The sequence below is a fragment of the Macrotis lagotis genome, chromosome X, assembly GCF_037893015.1.
Source record: "Macrotis lagotis isolate mMagLag1 chromosome X, bilby.v1.9.chrom.fasta, whole genome shotgun sequence".
NCBI lineage: Eukaryota > Metazoa > Chordata > Mammalia > Peramelemorphia > Peramelidae > Macrotis > Macrotis lagotis.
The window spans coordinates 34,520,045-34,541,385 of NC_133666.1; the positions used below are offsets into that span (position 1 = coordinate 34,520,045).

The following is a 21,341-nucleotide window of genomic DNA, read 5'->3' on the forward strand; positions in this document are numbered from 1 at the left end:
AAGTCCAGCTTTGGAATGATAGAACAAAGAAAAGGGAGAGGTGGTCAAAAGGGAGCATACTCTAGGAAGGCCCAAGTTCTGCATTTAAAGTTACTGTTGATCATGGAAGTCAGTTACCACCACCTTCAGTAGGAACCACCCAACCATTTTCAAGGTCTTCAATTGAAGGCATAATACCCATAATACCCTAAACCACCATAAAATCCAGTGTAGACATTTTGTGTGTTGCACAGGAAGGTGTCTTTAAATAATCTTGATGTGGTTTAGTTTAAATTTGACTTTTAAAAGAAGAAAGAAAAAAGGAAATAAGCAAATATTAATTAAGCACCTACCATGTGTCATACACCTTGCTAAGCACATTGCAAACATTATCTCATTAGATCCTGACAACTCTAGGAGAAAGATGCTATTATTATCACCATTTTACATTGAGGAAACTGAAGCAGAGGTGTAGTGACTTGCCCAGGGTCACATAGCAATAAGTATTTTAGGACAAATTTGAACTCAGGTCTTCCTGATTCAATGTCTAGTTCATTGTCCACTCTGCCACCTAATGGTTGCTTAAGAAAAACAAAACAGGGGGCAGCTAGGTGGTGCGATGGATAGAGCACAGGTCCTGAAGTCAGGAGGACCTGAGTTCAAATCTGACCTCAAACACTTAATTCCCTATCTGTATGGCTTTGGGCAAGTCACTTAATCCCACTGCCTTGCAAAAAGCAGAAAAAGAAAAAAGAAAAACAAAACAAAAACATTTTGTTTCTGGACTGACAATTAAGATTTCATTTGGGAGAATTTCTACTAATTTTTGAACGCTATAAGTTTCTAGATCTAGAACTGAAAGGGACCTCTAAGGTCATTGAGTCTAATTCCTTATATAATAGAAGAGGAAACTGAGGCCCAAGGAGATGAAGTCACTCACCTAAGGTCACACAAGTAGTAAGGGAGAATTTGAACCCAGAGTATCTGACTCCAGTGCTTTTTTCCACTGTGTTCTAACACAAATGAATCATATGGAATTGGCTAGGGTACTGAGAAGGTAAGGGACTTGGCCAGAATTGAGGCAGGATTTTAATCCAGCTCTTCTGCTTCCAAACTCAGTACTCTAGACACTATACCAGGTTGCTTCTCTTCACGGCAATGATTTTGTTAAAAGCTATCCACAAAGCAGCTGAAAATGTTTAAACCAAAAATGTTGTTGTTCAGCCAGTTTTTGGTCATGTTCAACTCCCCATGACCTCATTTAGGGTTTTCTTGGCAAAGATACTGAAGTGGTTTGCCCTTTCCTTCTCCTGTTCATTTTAAAGATGGAAAACTGAGACAAACAAGGTGAAGTAACTTGTCCAGAGTCTCACAATTAGTAAGGCCAGATTTGGAAGAGGGAGAGGGAGAGGGAGAGGGAGAGAAGGGAAGGGAAGGAAGGAAGGAGGGAAGGAAGAGAGGGAAGGAGGAAAGGGAGAAGGAAGGATGGAGGGAGAAAGGAAAGAAGGGAGGAAGGGATGGAAGGAGGAAAGGAAGAAGGGAGGGAAGGAAGGAAAGAAAGAAGGAAGGACAAAGGAAAGGAAGGAAGAGAACAGGGGATGGGAAGAGAAGGGCAGAGAAGGGAAGGAAAAGGAAAGGGGAAAGGGGAAAGGGAAGAGAAAAGGAATGAAAAGGGAAAAGGAAAGGAAAGGAGGAAGGGAAGGAAAGGAAAGCAAAGGAAAGGAACAGGGGAAAAAAGAAAAAACACTCCAAAGCACATATACTCTTCCATTAGGTGACTCCATGTTTACCTCTCCCCATCTCCCAAATTAATTATAGCACTGGTGTCAAAGATCTAGATTCAAATGTGTAGATGAATTGCCTTTCCTTCTGTCCTTCCCTGAAAGAAGACAGCTGAGGGTAGCTTGTGGCACACCTGGCTGGGGTCCCAGTCACATTCTTGATGGGAAGAAGCCAAACTCTAGGGTGCCACAGTTTTGTGGTCTTGTAATTGTGACAAGTAATGCCAGTCATTCTTAGAAACCTGCCTGGAGCATTTCATTAGCATGTGAATGCAGCTACCTTAGATACCTGCTAAAGCTGATACTCCCAGGATAGGAATGTACCAACTGGTTTCCAAGTCAGGAGACCAGAGTTCCAAAATTGATCCAATTACTAAGTACCCAGGGCAAATCACAACCTCTCTGAACCATTTTCTCATCAGTAAAATGAGAGGGTTGGAATAGAAGGCTCAGATGGCTTCTCCCCAGTTCCAGTGCAGCCAGGTGGTGATGCACTGCATAGAGATGGGAATCAGGAAGACTCCTTTTCCCGACTTCAAATCTTCCCTCAGACACTTCCTAGCTATGTGACCCTGGCCAAGTCACTTCATCCCCTTTGCCTCAGTTCCTCAACTGTAAAATGAGCTGGAGCAAATAGCAAACCCTATCAGTATCTCTGCCAAGAAAAACCCAAATGGGGTCACAGATTCTGAAACAATTGAACAAGAAAAACAGTATGGCTTCTTCCAATTCTAAATCTATGATCCTATGATTTGAGCAAGTCTCTTCCCAAATTTGGACCTTAGTTTTCTCTTCTGTAAAATGATGGCATTAGATTATTTAGAAATTGAAGAACCCCTCCAATTTCAAATATGTAATCCTATTGTCATATGATCTATATGACCTTGGCCATGCACCTTTCCTTCTAGCCTATGTTTCCTCATCTGTAAAAGGGATTGGATTTTATCATCTCCAAGATTCCTTCCCTACTCTAACATTTTACTATCTCCTAAGTAAATGTTCTAGAATGATATGGCTATATGTTTTAATCATGTTTCAAACACTATGGGAAAGGAACTTTGATGGGAAAACTTTTGGAGATGAAAAGACATCCCATGATTTACGAGATTTATAAATTCTGACTTGTATATAACAGGTTTTCTGAATGCAGACCATGACTTGAGAGGCCATCTTAGAAAGGTGCTGACCTGCACAATGTAAACTTCTTCACGCCCACTGTACCAGATTTCAAATTTGCGGTTATCTCCCTTCACGTTCTCAGTGATTCCAATGGCACTCATCTGCAAAACAAGGACACATTCTCGTGAGCCTTTTATTTCAAATCTGAGATTTAACTAGGGCCATGCACAGTACCATATTCTACATAAAAAAATGTCACGCTCCCTACAAAATGAACATTTTGTGCTCAGCAATTATGAATTACCAAGCTACAAATTCTATTGTAGTTAAGAACATATAAATGTTTTCGGTGAAACATTAGAGCTCAACTCTAAGTACTCATTGTAATTTGGAAAATGGATTATTAGTTCTAGAGGAGATAAAAAACAAACATTATAAATCCGAGCCAAGTGATTCATTTTAAATTGGTCCTGTGTAAATCTTTAAATAGGTACTTTTTTAAAGGAACTGCATCGGGTTTTTTCATGTTTTTTTAATCAGACACAGAAGTAAAAATGTCCTTTAAGTTCAACAAGAAAATGTTTCCAAGAAATTGACTTAAGACAGCTATATTTCATTACTTGGTCACCTGACACATTTATTTAGTTTTATTTAACTCTGTTCTATTCAGTCAATACCCAAGTAATGAGAAAACAACCTGGAAAATCCATCCAAATGGCCAACTGTACACTGCCTCCCTCTATCCTCACCCACCAACCGCTGAGAGAGAAACAACATTTGGTGGACCAATGGTACAACCTCTTTCCCACCACCTCCTTTCTTCTCCAACCATGGAATTGTATACAAAGAATGCTATCCCATTTTATTCTATCTTTCACCACTAACAGTACAGCTGATGTCCTCTCAAGTCCTCTTTTCTCATAGATGTACATATATGTTTTCTTTAACCCCTTACACCTTCCCCTTGTTCCTCTAACTTTAGCCTGGTTTTCTCAGGGGAAAAAAATCACATTTGCTATGTACTTCATTGGTAAGAAATAAACAAACCATGACTGGTAGGAATATAACTAGTGAAACTCCTCCATCAAGGAAAAGGAAACCCACATATTTTACAGAGAAGAGACATACTGAATAATCAAGGCCTTTAATCTCTACAAGTGTCTAGAAATTTTCCATCAAAGATTTGTACCATCACAGAATGCCAGACCTGGAAGGGACTTTATACTTTATTACTTCCAACTCACTCATTTTACAGAGGAAGAAATTGAGGCCAAAAAGGAGGCAAAGTAATAGACCTGGAACTCAAGTGCAGGCCTTCTTATTTCAACTCCAGAATTCTTTCTATCACAATATGCTGCCAATCGCTAGTTTTCTTTAAACAGTATTATTTTATTGAGTGATATCTTACTGCATTTTACTTTTCCCCAGTTTGCTTAATTATAGCTTCTCTATAAGGCAGAGAAGGGCTTTGTCTGCATTGGTAGAGAAAATTTTCTTACTAGGAACTCCCCATACCAAGGAAATATTTGGCACAAAAAGCAAAAAACGGATTTGATAGGTTTGAATGGCCTAGTCTGAGAACTATTTATTTATAGATGTTGATGGAAAGGGCAGCTAGGTGGTGCAGTGAATAGAGTTCCAGGTCTGAAGGCAGGGAAGACCTGAGTTCAAATACAGCCTCAGACACTTACTGTATGACAAGGCTCCGGGAAAGTCGCTTCATCTTATTTGCCTCTGTTTCATCATCTGCTATAATGAGTTGGAGAAGGAAATGGAAAATTGCTCCAAGTGCCTTTGTCAAGAAAATCCCAAATGGGGTAATAAAGAGTCAGATGCAACTTAAACAACCCAACAAGAAATTGATAGAAAGAGCTTTGACTATTGAATCTGGTGAGACCAGAATCTGAATCCTGCATCTACTAGCTATGTACCAAGGAGAAAAGTCACCTCACCTCTATGAGCCTCAGCTTCTTTATCTGTAAAGTGGGGATAGTGATCATTGTATGACTTACATCACAGGCTGGGTGAAATGAGGAAGCTTCAAGAACTATGTACAAGTCCATTGGTACAATTTTGGGGTATCATATTCTTAAGAAAAGGCATTCTGAGCTGCAAACACTGAGGTTTTTGACTTGTCTGCCTAAGAGAGATGTCTAAGTAGAGGATGAGGGACAGGTGAAGAAGAGGAAAGGCGAACAAGAGGTTACAAGTACCCTTCTCCTTCTCCTCTGATACTCAAAAGGCAAATTTCATATTTCCTTCTCTATCTCAGGTGGTCATGAAAAAAATCCTATAGCATTCTGTTATCCCCCCCCCCCCACCAGGGGTACCCTGGTCAAGGAGTTCTAACTTTTAACTTCATTTTGTAACCACATGGGGGAGACCCAAGGACATTAGCAGTAGGTCAAGAAAACTAACACTGGAACTAAAGATTCCCAGGGCTCCCAACTAGCTCTCTGCTAGTGCCACCAGAGCAAAGCATTTCCTTCCTGTCTCCAGAGGAGGGTTTAGTCAACACTGTTAAAGTCTGAGTTATTAGGATACATACTTTTGAAAATTGGTTTGCAATTCAATTTGGTTAGCTGCAAGTGAACTGCTCTTAGATGACCTTCTGTGTATCTACAGGAGGGCAGATGTGAACATTCTGGCCAATTTGGAGGAGGAGGACTACAGGGTGCTGATTCTATTGGTTTAGAGAACTTCTGGTGAGAAAACTCCCTCTGACCATGCAAATTAGTAGCTAGCCTGCAATTTGCAGGCTCAGAAAATTGCCTATAAATATTAGAAAATCTGTCTGCATGGTTTAATATCCTAGATTACAGTAATATGTTTCAGCTAGACATCCATGGACTCAGAACAAATATAAATTTCAATTCTGCTCCAAACAAATATTATTTGACCAGAGTCCAACAGAATCTTGGAGACCACCTAGTCAAGGAGTGCTTAACCTGAGGTACATGTGCCCCCAATGGAAATGGGACACTGATGGCAAAACAAAGTACATCTTTATATTCACTAACTTCTAATTGAAATTTAGCATTTTCTGAAATTGCTTCAAACATTTTTTTCCAAGGGGAGGTCCAGTCTTCACCAGACTGCCAAAGAAAAAATTAATTCTTTCAGTTTTATAGATAATGAGACCTAGAGAGGTAAGATGATTAACCCAAGGTCACACAACTGGTACAAGACCAGAATCCAGGTCTCCAAATGACAATCCAAGGTCTTTCCAATGAGTTTTGCTGCTGTCACATTTCAATCATTTCTTTCTTTGGAAAGTTAAATCTATAAAGTCAGAAATCCTTCATGCAGTTACCTTTTGATGGTAATGAGAGTGATTTTGTAGAACTCAAATCATATGGCATGGAAGGAAGAAATGACCCAGGAAAACACCCATTCAGATGATGGCATTTCCTGAGCCAAAAATAAGGGCATGTGGTCTAACAAAGCCTCATTCACAGGGACACATTTTTATCTTGAAACAGGGACAGTCCTGGAAAAATCTGGGATGTCAAAAGTCTACTTGCTTCTCTGTTGGCAACAAAATCAATTTTCTTCATAAAAAAACAAGGACCCCAGTATATCTGTATGATATTTTCTACTCCCATACTCCTCACCAACCCTATCCCTTGATTGCAGGGAGCAAACCTAAGGGGTTTTTTGGGTTTTTATACTCATAAATTCCTCCCCCCCCATTGGTTGGAAACAGCAGCCCTAAAACTCTGAAGGCTTACTAAGAGCATCTGAAGAGGTTAGAACAGTGATTAAATCACTCTCCCACTTCCAGCAAACAGATTTAATTATACATAATTCCCACCTCTTCAACTGCTCTTACCACCAGGTTGGGGATTGCTGGGTCCATCAGGAAGGAAATTAGAGTGAGAATAAAAACTCTTGAATTTGCTCATCAAAAGCAATGAGAAAATTCTGGAAAAACAATTTGGCATCTCACAGTCAATAAATCTAAATACCCTTTGATCTCAAGATATCACTATTGGGTATATACCCCAAGCATGACAAAGGCAGAAGGCAAAAAGGACATTTATAGTAACATTGGTATTACAGCAAAGAACAAGACAGAAGGTGACTCAGGGAAGAGATAAACAGACTGTGGTATATGATTGTAATGGCATAATATTGCACCATAAGAAAAAAATCAGAGTACAGCAAGCAGAATTAGGACAACAATGTACACAGAGGACAAAGAAAAACAACATTGAAAAACATAAGAATTCTGATCAAAATAGGAACCAGCTATGCCTTCAGCTGACTGCAACTGAAACAGAGCTTCCACCTTTCAACAGAGAGATGCTGCATTTTCAGGGGACATGGAATGAGAAATACAGGTTTGGATATGGCCAATATACTCATTTCTTTTGCCTAGATTGGGGTCCTTTACCTTTTTTGTGTTGTGGATTCCTCTGGTAGATAAGGCCAATAAACCCTTCTCAGAGTAATGCTTTTAAGTGAATAAAATAAAATGCATAAAATGACAAAGGAAATAAAAGGTTAGTCAAAAGTAAGGTGATTTTTTTTCCTCTTCTGAGTTCACAGACTCCCTCTGAAACCTACATATAGACTCTTTGGGGATTTGGCAAAAATGTATTTCTTTATTATTAGGGTGGGTTCTAATGGGTCTGGGGAAAGGACCGCTGGGAAGTGAGCTGCTGTTGTTTTTTTTAAAGTGTGTGTGTATATATATACACATATACATATATGCATATATATATATATATATATGTGGAGAAAGAGAGACAGAGAGAGACAGAAAGAGAGACAGACAGAAAGAGAGAGAGAGAGAGAGAGAGAGAGAGAGAGAGAGAGGAAAGGGGGAGAGAAATACAAGCGAGAACATGTAGAGAAACACCATAGGTTCTAAGTCTTTGAGTCCACCTCTGCTCATAGGATTCTTTGAAAAGTGTACCAAGAGACAGAACAATGTGCTGCAACATGATGACAATACACCACAGTGATGCACAGTCAATGAGAAAGAGTTTCAGAAAGGAAAACAGTGGCGAGCAGACAGCAAGTACAACTTGTCTTCACAAACCCAAAGGAATGCCCTTGTTCAGGGTTGTCTGCACACCACAATGGGTTTTCAGGGGAGACCTGTAGGGAAAGACATATACATGGATGCATCATATGGCAAGAGATTAAATATATCTTACTTTCAAATAGTGCTTAAAGCTATAGAAGGGTGTTCTCTCATGTCCGTCTCCATGTTCATCTCTCCTCTTACAAAATACAATAGCTTTCTCATACAAGAAAAGGTGGCGCTGCATGGGCTTGAATCGGGCAAAGTCCTTCATTTTGGTGGTACCTTTTCTATGACTAATCCAAACACTGAATGATCCTTGCATTAATACCCTGCCCAGGTCACTTAGGTTACCCTAGAAATGAAATGTAAAAAAAAAATCATTAGTGTGCCAACAAAGATGCCAAGAATCAGGAATAGTCAATATTGAAAGGATTATGGGAAGAAAGGCATATGAATATGCCCTGGGCAAAACTGTGGATTAGTCTAGACATTTTGGAAAACAATTTGGAATTATACAAGAAAGCTCTTTCTATCCATTCACTCAGTGATACTACCAGATAAGGGGACAACTGAGACAGAAAGACAGACTCCATATACCAAAGACTCATAGCAATACTTTGGGAGGTCAGCACTAACCTGTTCTAGGTGTCCATCCACTGGAGAATGGCTAAATAAATTGTGATATAAGGATGTATAGGAATATTACTGAGCCATTAGAAATGACAAATATGAGAAATTGGGAAAACACGGGGAAGATCCATGTGAATTGATACAAAGCAAAGAAAGTAGACTTGGTAGAATAATTTCAGCAAAGGTCACTATATTAGAAAGGAAATGAATGTAAAAGGTAGCTTGAATTTAATATTGAATTCAGTTCCCCCAAATTAATGAAACATACTTCTCTCCTCTGTCTCAGTAAAGAGGTGGGGGTCTATCTTTGTTAAATGTCACATAACCTCAGGAGAGGTAGCTGTTTTATATAGTTTTCTTTAACTTTTTTTGTTGTGGGTTCAGAGAGTGGAGGGGTGGTAGTATTATCAAGGAATGGATATAGGAATTGATACCAAAAGGTATCAATAAAACACCCCTATTACACATGAACCTGAAAATCATAACAGCATATAGGTCTATGTCATCAGATCTGAAGAGCCCATTCCACTTGAGACACCCAAGTAGATGAAACATAACCAATTCTCATCATCCCAATAGTTCATACAAAGCATTGGTCCAGGTGTTCATAATTACTGCTCCCCACTTACATCATAGCCAGTAATGGCAGTCTGATGCATGGAATCATTGACCGACTTTAGCAAGTCCAACATCGCAATGAGAGCTTCCTGGAGCTGTTGGACACCTTCACAGCCAGCACTGTATTTGAGTAACTCCTAGGGAAAGACAACCAGAACCAAACTCAATATTACCTGATATTAACAATTCAAGAAAAGAAATAGATGCAAGGCTTGGTTGGTTGTTTTCCATCATAACACAACCTCTCCAATGAAGTTCAGAGAATATTTCACTGACCTCACACATTACTTTAGTGCCACAGTCACTAATTCTTTTCAAAAACAAGGAAGATATAAAATGGAGCCTTATGGCTAGGAAGCAAAGGCTATGTAGAGCATTGGGCTTCTGCAAGTGTTTGGATATCAGTTTAAAAGGCAGAACTGTACATAAGTGAGAGATAAATGGATCAGATATGCAATAAAGAGAACCCAGCTCCGGTCTCGTTTGAGACCTTGTACCAACTTTAGGGCATTCATTCTCTGGGAGCCTCAGTTTCTAAAATCAAGGATAATAATATTTATGCCACCTGCTCTACGGGGCTGTCGGGAGCAAAACTATAAAGAATAAATATAAACGTAAGGTATTGTTAAAACTTGTGGGGAGCCTGCTTTATTCTTGTGGCACAACAGTTCATGTATATAAATATGCACACAACCTGGCCTGCTCCAGAATAAAAGAAACAGAGGCTGCAACAATACTCTGGGGGAATGCTATCTTTATCTTTTCCCAAGGAAGCCAAGCAACCTCTCTTGCAGCACTTCCATTCCATTATGAGACAGGGGTTTGCATTTTAAATTTTTATTAATTCTTATTGAAGGTTATGCATGTGAGTTCCTCATAAAAAAACCACCAGGAAAACAGCTCTTTGGATGGATAATTAAATGGCTAAGACAATTCCAGATGTTCTCAGTTGGATGATGGTTGAAGTTTATGCCAAAGGGCCTTTCTCACATGATCCTTTAAAAATAGGCATACCTTGGCTGATGTCATTAAGTGGTTCTATAAAACTTAAAATTGGGAGAAACAATGTTGCAGGGAGCCACTAAGAATTATATATCAGGAGTAAGCAATGCATCAGTAAGCCGACTCAGAGGAGTTAAAACCTCAAGCGCTGAAGCATGAGTTCAAAGCCAAGCATCTGATTAGCATTGCAGAGATAATAAATGATACCATGGAGAGGGGTTCTGAGATAATGTACCAATGATGCTGCTGTGAACAAGCGTTGGTTGGGGCAAAATTATGCAAGGTATTATCGAATAATGTTTTTATTAGAAAATCCTTTGTCCTTCATTTAAAGTTCTCTACCAGTCTGGCGCCTGCTAACCTTTCCAGTCTTATTTCATATTTCTCTTCTTCATATACTCTCCGTTCAAGGCAGATGAGCCTGCTGGCTGTTGCCTGTAGACAACATTTTGTCCTCTCCACCAACTTCTTTGCATGGGTGGTTTTCCAAATGTGTGCATTTTCTTCTAATTCCTGTCTCTCAGAATCCCTGGTCCTTCCAGGGACTACTACATAGCTTAGGGACTACTATGTGAGGTCTTTCCCAATTGTCCCCATCCATTAGCACTCATTTGGTCTTGAAGTATCTTTGTAATTATTATCTGTGGCAATCATGTCTCCCTAGTAAATTTAAGTTCCTATAAGGCAAAGATTTTTTTCTTTGCATCCCACAACCTAGCATAATGTCTGACTCATATCTAATATAATACTTAATATTTGGTATTTACTAAAGAAATGTGGCCCAGTGAATTGAAATGAATAAAGCCAACTGACCCGCAATGGAGGGCTTGGGATGGGTAGGCATTCATTGATGGGATGCCATCCATTTTGCTGGAGGGAAGAACGAAACCAACTTTCAGAGTATTTGGGGAATGTAACATGACAAAAAATTGGTACTTGACTTGGCAAGGCTTAGAGTCTACCTCTTCCAAATGTGGCCTAATGAACTATCAAAACCTTTGGTAATTTCCCCAGAAGTTAATAAAGCAACAAAAGGTATCACGGGAATACCTTCAAAAGCAACTGATATTTTGTCAGCCGCTGCACTGGTTTGAGCAAATAGGAGTCAAGGCCAAGTTTATGTTCCAGTTTCTTTTGGCATTCCTGAGTTACAAAAAAGACAAAAACAGAAAGATCAGTGCATCCGAAGTATACCATGTACTCATAAAAGTGCCACTTTTATTTTAGGTTTTTGCAAGGCAAACGGGGATAAGTGACTTGCCCAAGGCCACACAGCTAGGTAATTATTAAGTGTCTGAGGCTGGATTTGAACTCAGGTCCTCCTGACTTCAGGGACCAGTGCTCTATCCAGTGCACCACCTAGCCGCTCCTAAAAGTGCCACTTGTTAAATGACAAGTTCAAAAATGTGTATATCTGTGAAGCTTCAAATAAGAGAAAGAGGAAAAAGAGAAAGAAACCAGACAACATCCCAGATGGCATAAGAGTTTAGTGTGTTTAAGACAGTTTACAAGAGACTGGAAATGATCCCATTAATGTGGTGGAGGGAAGCCCTTAAATTCTATAGCCCTAAAAAGCAGTAAGCTTACTGAATCATTTACACTTTAAAAGGTTCATTAGTCCTGAATTGGGTATGTTAAAAAGATGTATAAAAGGGGAAAAAAACATTTAGGGAAAGAAAGATGGACTGGAGACTAACATGAAAACATTTCCTAAGACATTAATGCAAATGAGTATGGGTTCCATAGGCCATAGGCCTGGGAAAAAACTAGTCTGAGTTGAAAAGAAATCACATGAGATGTGCGTAAAGGACTTTTTCAAGAAACAGGAAAACATAACCCACATCATTGGCACTAGATTTCTTTAGGCTATTGTCATACTATCACTAGACAGCATGACCACAACCTTGGGTCTGAAGTTGTGGGGACTTCCAATTAGACAGATCGTTTGGACCAGTTGAAAAGATTAGAGGGCAGTTTGCAAAATAAAGATAGCTTACATGGATGGAGGAAAAAATTAGGCAATCAACAAACTGGAGCACTCTTGCATGCTCAGTACAGTATAATGGAGAAAATGAGAAACTCAAAGTCCAGAAAACTTAGATTCAAATCGACCTCTAACTGGTTATATGACCTTGGGCAAGTCACTTAATCTTAATTTCTTCATTTGTAAAATAAAGAGGTTGGATCCACCAACCCCGAACCTTTGAGCATTCAATTTATTATGTGTATTACATGTGGGATAAGTCTAACAGCAAAATTCTAGGAAGAATTAGCATAACTCACCAGTTTTCCGCCCTCCTCAATAAAACAACACTCACCTGGAAAAAGGCGCTTTCTGAGCACTGCCTCCAAAGCAGTTCCGACCTGGGTTTGTTCTGACAGTACTTCTCATAGATCTGAAAATCAATTCTCTGGGAGAGAAAGAAAATGCAATATTGTCGGTATTTTCCCAATGGATTAATCACAAGGCAAGATTAAAAGCACGTGTGGAGGTACGTTAATACCTGTGGAGAACAGGCCCATTCTCTACTACATCACGATGAAATGACACTAACTGTGTGACTTTTGTTAAGTCCTTTTCCCTGCCTGGGTCTCAGTTTCTCCCTCTGTCAAATGAAGGGGGGGACTAGATGGCCTTTAAGGTCTTTTCCAGCTCTAGATCTAGAAAATGATCTCCCCAGATGGGTTTAGTGATTTTTAAAAAACCAATACATTTTCTATGACTCTCAGGAGTAAACTCTTGTTTTCCATGCCTTTCTACCTTAGTGGCTTTGCAATTAAAGATTGTTTTTCAGATCTGGGTTTCCAAGAACATACATTTGAGGAGAACATGCCACCTGGAGTCAAGGTCTCTGCTTTAACAAAGGACAACATACTCACAATAGCTCAAATACAAACAGAACCCTAGATTCTCGAGACCAACTGGGGTCCCTTGGAACAGCAAAGCAGGAATCTTCGAACTTGGAAGCTAACTGGGCCTAAGAACTCCCAAGTCAAGAAGTTCTCTTTTAAGGCATGATTTTGTAGGAGGGGGAAACTATATTGGGAAATGAAAAGTGATTTAACCAACCCTTTCCAGGAAACAAAATCCCACGCGTTGTGGTGTTTCAAGACAGCTTTCCAGGCTGTGCAGAAAAATCCTGTGAAAAGTTTAGAGAAGACCAGACAGTTCTTCCATTGTATATAAGAGAGAAAACAATTCTATGAAGTTAAGAATGCCTGATTCATCATTGACATACTTGTTATGGAATTCATAGATTTCAGGCATGTTTCCAAAGAGAACGTCCTTCCTGTTTCTCAGGGCAGGTGGCATAAGTGCTATCATCCCAGGGTTGTCCATCTCCTCTCGGTAGCCCTGGCCAATCCAAAAATAGGCATCAATTTTTTAAGGTCAGACCTTCCGTTGCTTAACAATTTTGTCATTCCTCACCTTTATTGGTATTATTGTTCTTATTTTAACAGATGAGAAAACTGCGATTCAGAAAGGTTGTAACTTCCTCAAGGTCATAAAGCTGCTAAGCATCAGGGACAGAACGTGAGACTTTCCTAACTCCAGTTCAGTGTTCTTTCCTCCCTCCCGTGAGCCTATTAATTCCACAAAGTGTCTTGAGCAACTTTCCATTGACATCCATGTCTATACTGTTGTCTTTTGGACTTCCTGGGTCATCATTATTAGAACATATGCTGGCTGAATGAGTAAAGCCAGGCTCTTACTTTAGGCTGAGTTCGTTATGTAAGAGAGAAGTTCTTTCAGACATAGAGTAGCTTATTGTGGTTGGTACCTTAGGGATCATGATGTGTGATGAGAATGGTTCTGGACTTGGGGTTCAGATGACTCACGTGTAAGTTTTATCTAGTTCGGCCATGGCTTGGACAAATTCTTTCAATTCTGTGGGCTTCAAAATTTCTCATCCACACAAATGGGGACAATGATATTCCATCCCTACCTAATTCTCAGGGTTACAGTTAGAGCCAAATGAGCATATACAATATGATTATAAACCTTAAAGCACTGAAACAAATTTAACATCATTTGATTGTTAACTCTTTTAGGTAGGAGCTCCTGTTCTTTTTGAAAATTGTATTCTAGCATCTGGCATATAAGCCCTTATTAAACACTTGTGGAATTGGATTGGATCAGAGTTCAACATAAAAGAAACATCCTGTTGACATACACTTAGTAACAATTTAGTCTAGAATGAATATGAACATCAAGGCAGCCTTGCTAGAGGGCAGGACTTGGAATCAAAAAAGTAGGATTCGAATCCAGGTCTGGATTCGAATCCTACCCCAAGCACTTAGTGGTTATGTAACCCTGGGCAAGCCGCTTAATTTTTCTGAGTATTAGACACCTCCTTAGGACTTGCCTACAAAATCAAAGATGGGATAACATTATCAGGACTACTTACCTCACTTAGCTATTGTGAAGATTAAATGAGACAGTATGTAAAAGCACTGCAGTTTTAAGATTTAATAACTTAAAGCGACAAGACTTTTGAGACATTGTTGATTTCAGACAAGGGGGAGGAGGGGAGGGAAATGACTGAAATACAAATGGCACTTACCACCAAGACAGTGAACAGCTCTTCCACATATACCCTCTCAGTCTCAATTAACTCATTTATAACATGGCTGGGAAGAAAAGGGAAAAAAACACCTTTAATTACTAGAATCTCTATTTCTTTGGTCATTTAAGGTTATAAAAACCTAAATAAACCCTATGAGGTAGGTAAGTGCATAAAAACACAATTGCCATCGTACATCAGTCAGAATTGTGCTGTCAAATGAGAATCAGATGATCTAAGCTGCCTTTATTTTAAGAAAGAAGAACCAGCACAGACAAAACACCTGCTCGTGCTTTTAGTCAAAGTGAAATATTAAGTCCTTTTGGGTTGAAACATCAGTTACTGAAATCTTGCTACAAGATTTCTAAGCTAAACACTGTTCATTCTCCCAACCCTTGAACCAGATCAAATGATTTTTAAAAATTTATTCTGGAGACTCAAAAACATCAATTTTCTTTAAAAAAAAATTATTAGCAAAGAGTGAATTTGAAGCACAGAAAACTGGATTTGAGGCCTTACTAACTGGATGACCTTAAGTAAGTCACTTCCCCTCTCTAGGCCTTCTTCTTTCTCTATAAAATAAGGGAATTGAGTTAGATGGTCTTCAAGGCCCCTTCCAGCTCTAGGTACTTCAATATTCCAATGGATCTACATGCATAATCACAAGATAGACATATATGTATGTGTGTGCACAGTCCCTCCAATGATACAAGCTGAAAACCATCAATGCCTGCCCATCCATCTATGTCTTCTCATAAATTTACTATGGGTAAGGGCAGCCTACCCAATGAACAAGGAGAACTCCAGTTCTCCTGATGGCTTGATAATAACAATGAATCATCTAGAATACCTTTCTCTTATTAAAATGACTGGCCCTATCTTCTTTTTTTATCTATACAATAATGATTTATTTATAATAAAGTCTGATCCTTATTCTCCAAAGTAGAATCTTTAAAAAAACTGATTATAAAATTTTAGTCATTTTTTTTCACACAATTTCAAATTGCTTTCCAAAGTGCCTGGATGAGTTAATTTACAATGCCATCAACAATGTCTGTCTTCCTACAGTCACTCCAATAGAGATCATTTTTTTCATCTTTGCCACTTTCCTAGGTATGAGGTAAAACCATAAAATTATTTAAATTGGCATTTATCCTATTTTTAGTAACTTGTAGAAATATTTCAAATAGTTGTTAATGGTCTGCATTTCTATTCAAAATTTCTTGTCCATCTCCTTTGATCTCTTATCTATGAAAGAATAGCTCCTGGTCCTATATTTGTGTTAATACCCCATATATCTTGTCATAGATAGGTAATACAAAGTTCCCCTCCTTTTTATTCTAGTTGTATTGATATATTGTGCTTTTACATCACCAATTCTGGTGCATCAACTCCTCCTTCCATAAACACTCTCTTGGTCAATCACTAATACTAAAGAATAAAAACTAAGAGCAAACAAAGTTCAGCAAAACTAACTGACAAATTAAAAAGTTTGATCTTATATGCATGAGTGACATATCCATATCTCTTTCCTCTTTAAACAAGCCAGAGGAGAAGGGCAAGGTACTTCCTCCTATCTCTTCTTTGGGGACAAGGACACTCATTTTTGTTCTTTCCAATTAGTCATCATATAGTTGACTTCACCACTCCCTAAGCAGTGAATTCTGCTATAAATATTTTAGTATATATGGGTCTTTTTTTGTCATTGACACCTTTGGGGTCTATGATTAGTCACAGGATCTTTGAGTCAAATGATATGAATATTTTAGACATTTTCTTTGTATAATTCTAATTTACTTTCCAGGATAGACCAACTCATAGTTCTTCCAGCAGTGCATCAGTATGTCCAATCTTTCTACAACTCATCAGTCTTCTTGGGGTTTTGTCAGTTTATGCAAAAGCTTCTCAAAGGAATCAAAGATAGAAATAAAGGTACGATATATACCAAAATATTCACAGTAATATGGATTGTAAAAGCTCAGAACTAGAAACAACATGGTTTTTCATTGATGAGTTGTTAACTAAATATTTCAGTATAATAATGTAATAAAAAATGCATTGTTCTATCATTTCTGTCACGTCCAGCTCTCCATGATTCCTTTTAAGGTTTTCTTGGAAAAGATAATGGAGTGGTTTTGCCATTTATTTCTCCAACTTATTTTACAGATGAGGAAACCAAAATGAACATTTAAAGTGGTCTATCCACGTTCACACAGTTAGTAAATGTCTGAGACCAAATTTGAACTCAGATCTCCCTGACTCCAGACTCAAAGTTATACCCACAGAGCCAACTAGCAGTCCCTAATGAAATAACACTGTGTTACAAAACAATGAAAATGAGACCTAGGAGAAACATGGGAAGATTTGAATCAGCTGATGTAAAATGGAGTGTGCAGAATCAGGGAAAAATATGCAATCTATACAAATTTTAACAATGGAAATTGACATCCTTCCTTATGAAGGAGGGGGCTGAGAATAAAGACTACTGCCTACGTTGTCAGATGAAGTTGATATGTTGATTAGTTGGTTTTGATTGATTTTTTCCTTTGTCACAAGGGAAACTGCCCTGGGAGGGGAAGAGGAAGGCATATATGCAGAAATGTCTGTGTGGGTTTTGAAGGCAGCAATAAAATCTCTTAAAAATTTAAGTAGCTAAAGAATTCACCGAAAAATTATCACAGCAATACTAAAATTTTTCTGGACAATAGAATTGTTTTTCCTACATTTATTTCTCTCAGAGAGGCAATACAAAAGTGGCTAGAGGGTTGGTCAGCTCTGTTACAATAAATGTTTAACAACTATCTCTCTGAAAAAATGTCTGCACGACATGTTTAATCTAATTATTAATGCTTTCACCATTACTTTCTGAAGTTGAGACTACTGGTATCAAACTCCAATTGAAACAGGGCTAATAAACTATTCATAAGCATCCCTGTAGACCTCATATTGACTTAGTTTAAAAGGTAATGTCATCTATGCTTCATTATATTTTTATTTATCTTGTTAAATAATTCCCAATTATATATATATATATATATATACATATATATATATATATATATATATATATGTATAGGTTTTTGCAAGGCAAATGGAGTTAAGTGGCTTGCCCAAGGCCACACAGCTAGGTAATTATTAAGTGCCTGAGACCGGATTTGAACCCAGGTACTCCTGACTCCAGGGCTGGTGCTTTATCCATTACACCACCTAGCCACCCCCCCCAATTATATTTCAATCTGGTTCAGGCCACCCTCAGTAGCATTGCAGCTATGAGCTACATGTTTGAAATCACTGGTCTAAATAATCAACAGAATAATATATCTAGCCCTAATTTGGGGTATTTGCCAATTTCTGAGGTGTGAATGTTCATAATAATGACTTTAACAGGCAGATCTCACAAGCTAGTATGAATTGACTCTAGAACACAGCCTTAGAACCAGGAAGCCCTAAATTTAAAACTTGTCTCTGACACATACATCTTGCATGACCTTCCATGATTACCTAAGCTCTCTATTTCCAAGGAAACTATCTAAGAGTCTATGTTAGACATGAGTATTTAAGACCCTTCCAGTAGTGACATTACTCATCAGGACTACCGAAAATGTAGTGCCCTTAATTCTCTCACCATTTCAATGATTGTTTTAAGCACAATTCGCCCCCTGCCCCATGTCTCTGTCACTTGATAATTTTCTGTGACATTGAGTGGATAGATCCTCTGCCTGCTTTAGAAACTTGCTAGAAGACAATGGTAGTAGAGCTTTTGAAGCAGACTCTTAGTTAAAATTGATTTTCAAGATAACATGAATTAAAATTTTTCTTCTGCCTAGCATGAATAATACTTTAATGTAATTTCTCACTTTGACCCCCGAGAACTTTATCTCTTGAGTATTTTTAAGTCTCAATTCAGAAACTTACTACCTCTATGACCCTGGCCAAGTCACTTAACCTCCCTGAGTCTCATTTTCTTATCTGTAAAATGGAAATTGCAATTGTTCTTTGTCCTTCATTCTCAAAGAAGACCATGACACCAGAGATAATGCCATGACATGCACATGTATTGGTTTTGAGTGAGGGGAGCTGTGCTAAGTCACTAGCCTCACTTCCTCCTCCAGAGTCCTCTGGGTTCAGTGTCCAGATTTGAATCAGGACAATTGGAGATGGTCCCTGATGTGAGACAATCGAGGTAAAGTGACATTTCCAAGGTCACACAACTAGTAGGCTCGATTTGAACTCAGGTCCTCTTGACTCCAAGATCTGGTACTCTATCTACTGCACCACTTAGGAGACAGCAACATCATCAAGCTGGCAGAGCTGGGAAGATCAAAGGAAATAGAGTTTGCAAAGTGCTCTTAAAGCATCATGACTATATGGATTTTTATTATTGCTAGTAGTAGTAGTAGTAGTAGTAGTAGTAGTAGTAGTAGTAGTAGTAGTAGTAGTAGTAAAATGTCTTTATATTCTTAGCCTGGGATACTTATATCATTATAAAAACACCAATTTTTGCAGGATCTGCAAAATAGTATCACCTTCTATTTTCTATGCATTTGATGGTTTCCAAAGTGCTTTCAAGTACATGAGATGGCTAGGGAATGTATTATTTTTTTTCCATTTTACAGAGAAGGAAAGAGCAGTTTAAGAAGGGGAAATGACTTGACCTCACTCATACAACCTCACAAATGAGAATATTGGAATAAAAATCCAGTTCCTCAGTGTCCTGGTATAGTGTGCTCTTTCTCCCTACCCACATGTCTCTGTCTCTGTCTTTCTGTTTCTCCACACACACACATACCCACCACACACACACACACACACACACACACACACACACACACACAGAGAACAATTTAACAGAGAAAATCCTCCAAGGTCCTATAAAAAGTACACAGGCAAGCTAGGATTTGAGCCCAGATAGTCAGACTACCAATCCAATGAACTTTCCATTCCATCATATTGTCTCTCAATCTCCAAGTAACTTCTCTCTGTTAAAGTGGATATGATAGAAGTGGGAAGGGGGGAAGGGGGACAGGACAGAGGGGTACAATACCTTTTAAGCACATTCAAATTGTCTTCATTGTCTGAAATAATGTACTGTACAGAATTTCTCTTCTCTTGATAATCATGCATCACTTCAATCTAGAAGACATTTGAAAGCAATACTTATCAGTTTTACAGTAAAAGCAGATGAGTAGCTGAAAAATCAATCACACCATTTGTTTCAAATTAGGTCTTCACCTAAGTCAGTAACATCCATTTTTCACAACATTCCTGCCTAAATATAAGTTGCAAGATATCAATAGTCTGCAACTTTATGAAACCATGTTCACTAATGGCAAACCAATGACTTGTGATTAAACAGTCAATTTCAGAACATCCAGAACATTCTCTTCCTCTTTGATACTGATCATAACCCTCTATAATGAGAGAAAGTTGCTTGCAGTTCAGATATGATTGAATGACTCGCCTAGGATCAATCAATCAGCAAGTGTCAGATACGGGATTCGAATGCTTGACTATAAAATGTATTAGCAAAGTTTCTTACTTTTCGGGAGTTCTGATTTTTTCTTGATTTCTTCCCAGGAAGAGAGAGATCAAAGGAGAATTTCAAAGAAGAATTAAAATCCATCCCTTCAATAAAAAGAAAGAAAAATGTGAGAATCATTCATTTGACTTTAATATAAATACTGAAATAGATATATCCCATGAATCCTATTTCAAAGAGATCACTCAGAACAATGATTTGAAGAGGAGTTTCATAAGATTTGGGACTTAATTCTAAAAGGAATCAGAATCTTGCAAGGTAAATGAACCATCAGATGAGCTGGAGTAGGGTCTCAATCTCACCTAATAATAGTACAATATCTTAGAGGCCTTTAAAAATGCTGAATAATCAGCACTCACCCTCTTACAATCTCAATCTGCATAAAAGCTTCCACAATTATTAGGATCATCTTAAAAATGATTTGGCAAAGGCAGGGAGCTTAAATAACTAGACCAAATACTCCCTAACAGCCAGTGACTAGAACAACCAAGACTGGATCCTGGAAGTTTCAGGTTTCCAGGAAGGCTAGTATTCAGCCAATTTGAGTTCTTAAAAAACCAATGGGTAATTCTGGCTTGGGTTCTCTATACACCATAACTCACTGGTTCTATTTACATGAAAAGTAAAGTCTCTGGGGTTTTTTCCAACATAGAAATTCTCTTTCCCATTTCAAATAATAATTCATTTATGATGTAGAAGATAAGTCCTAAGGAATTGTGAGGTCCACAGATATTAAGTGAGGTCTCTAGGGCCATAAAACTAATAAGCATCTGAGGCAGAATTTGAACAGAGGTTTCCTAACCCCAAGCATATTGTTCTTTCCATAGTGTCTCATTATCTGCATGACAATGAAAAGGATCTATGATTTCATCAGCATTTTGGATTCACAGCGTGTGAGTTCTCTCAATGAGGCAGATCACAACCTACCCATAACCAAGCACATCCATCCTAGACAGTAGCATGACAGTTGTATGAACCTTATTAATAATTGAACTTATTAATCTGATCTCATTTGATGATCTCATCAGCTCCCATGGATTCAACATCCCCATGAAGATGATTTTCAGAACCCT

The 21,341-nt window shown here is 38.4% G+C and overlaps 1 protein-coding gene across 1 annotated transcript in view; it reads right to left on the reverse strand.

Annotated features, from left to right (window-relative positions):
• The window catches only part of MCF2 (MCF.2 cell line derived transforming sequence), a 125,357-nt gene that overhangs the window by 12,503 nt on the left and 91,513 nt on the right, over positions 1-21,341 (reverse strand). Inside the window, exons 14-23 of the mRNA XM_074201817.1 lie at positions 20,269-20,354; positions 19,774-19,862; positions 14,730-14,796; positions 13,404-13,519; positions 13,235-13,304; positions 12,483-12,575; positions 11,215-11,307; positions 9,174-9,299; positions 8,045-8,266; positions 2,948-3,040 (exon numbers count right to left, since the gene is read on the reverse strand). Coding sequence (XP_074057918.1) covers positions 2,948-3,040; positions 8,045-8,266; positions 9,174-9,299; positions 11,215-11,307; positions 12,483-12,575; positions 13,235-13,304; positions 13,404-13,519; positions 14,730-14,796; positions 19,774-19,862; positions 20,269-20,354 — 1,055 coding nt within the window. The remainder of the gene's footprint in view (positions 1-2,947; positions 3,041-8,044; positions 8,267-9,173; positions 9,300-11,214; positions 11,308-12,482; positions 12,576-13,234; positions 13,305-13,403; positions 13,520-14,729; positions 14,797-19,773; positions 19,863-20,268; positions 20,355-21,341) is intronic.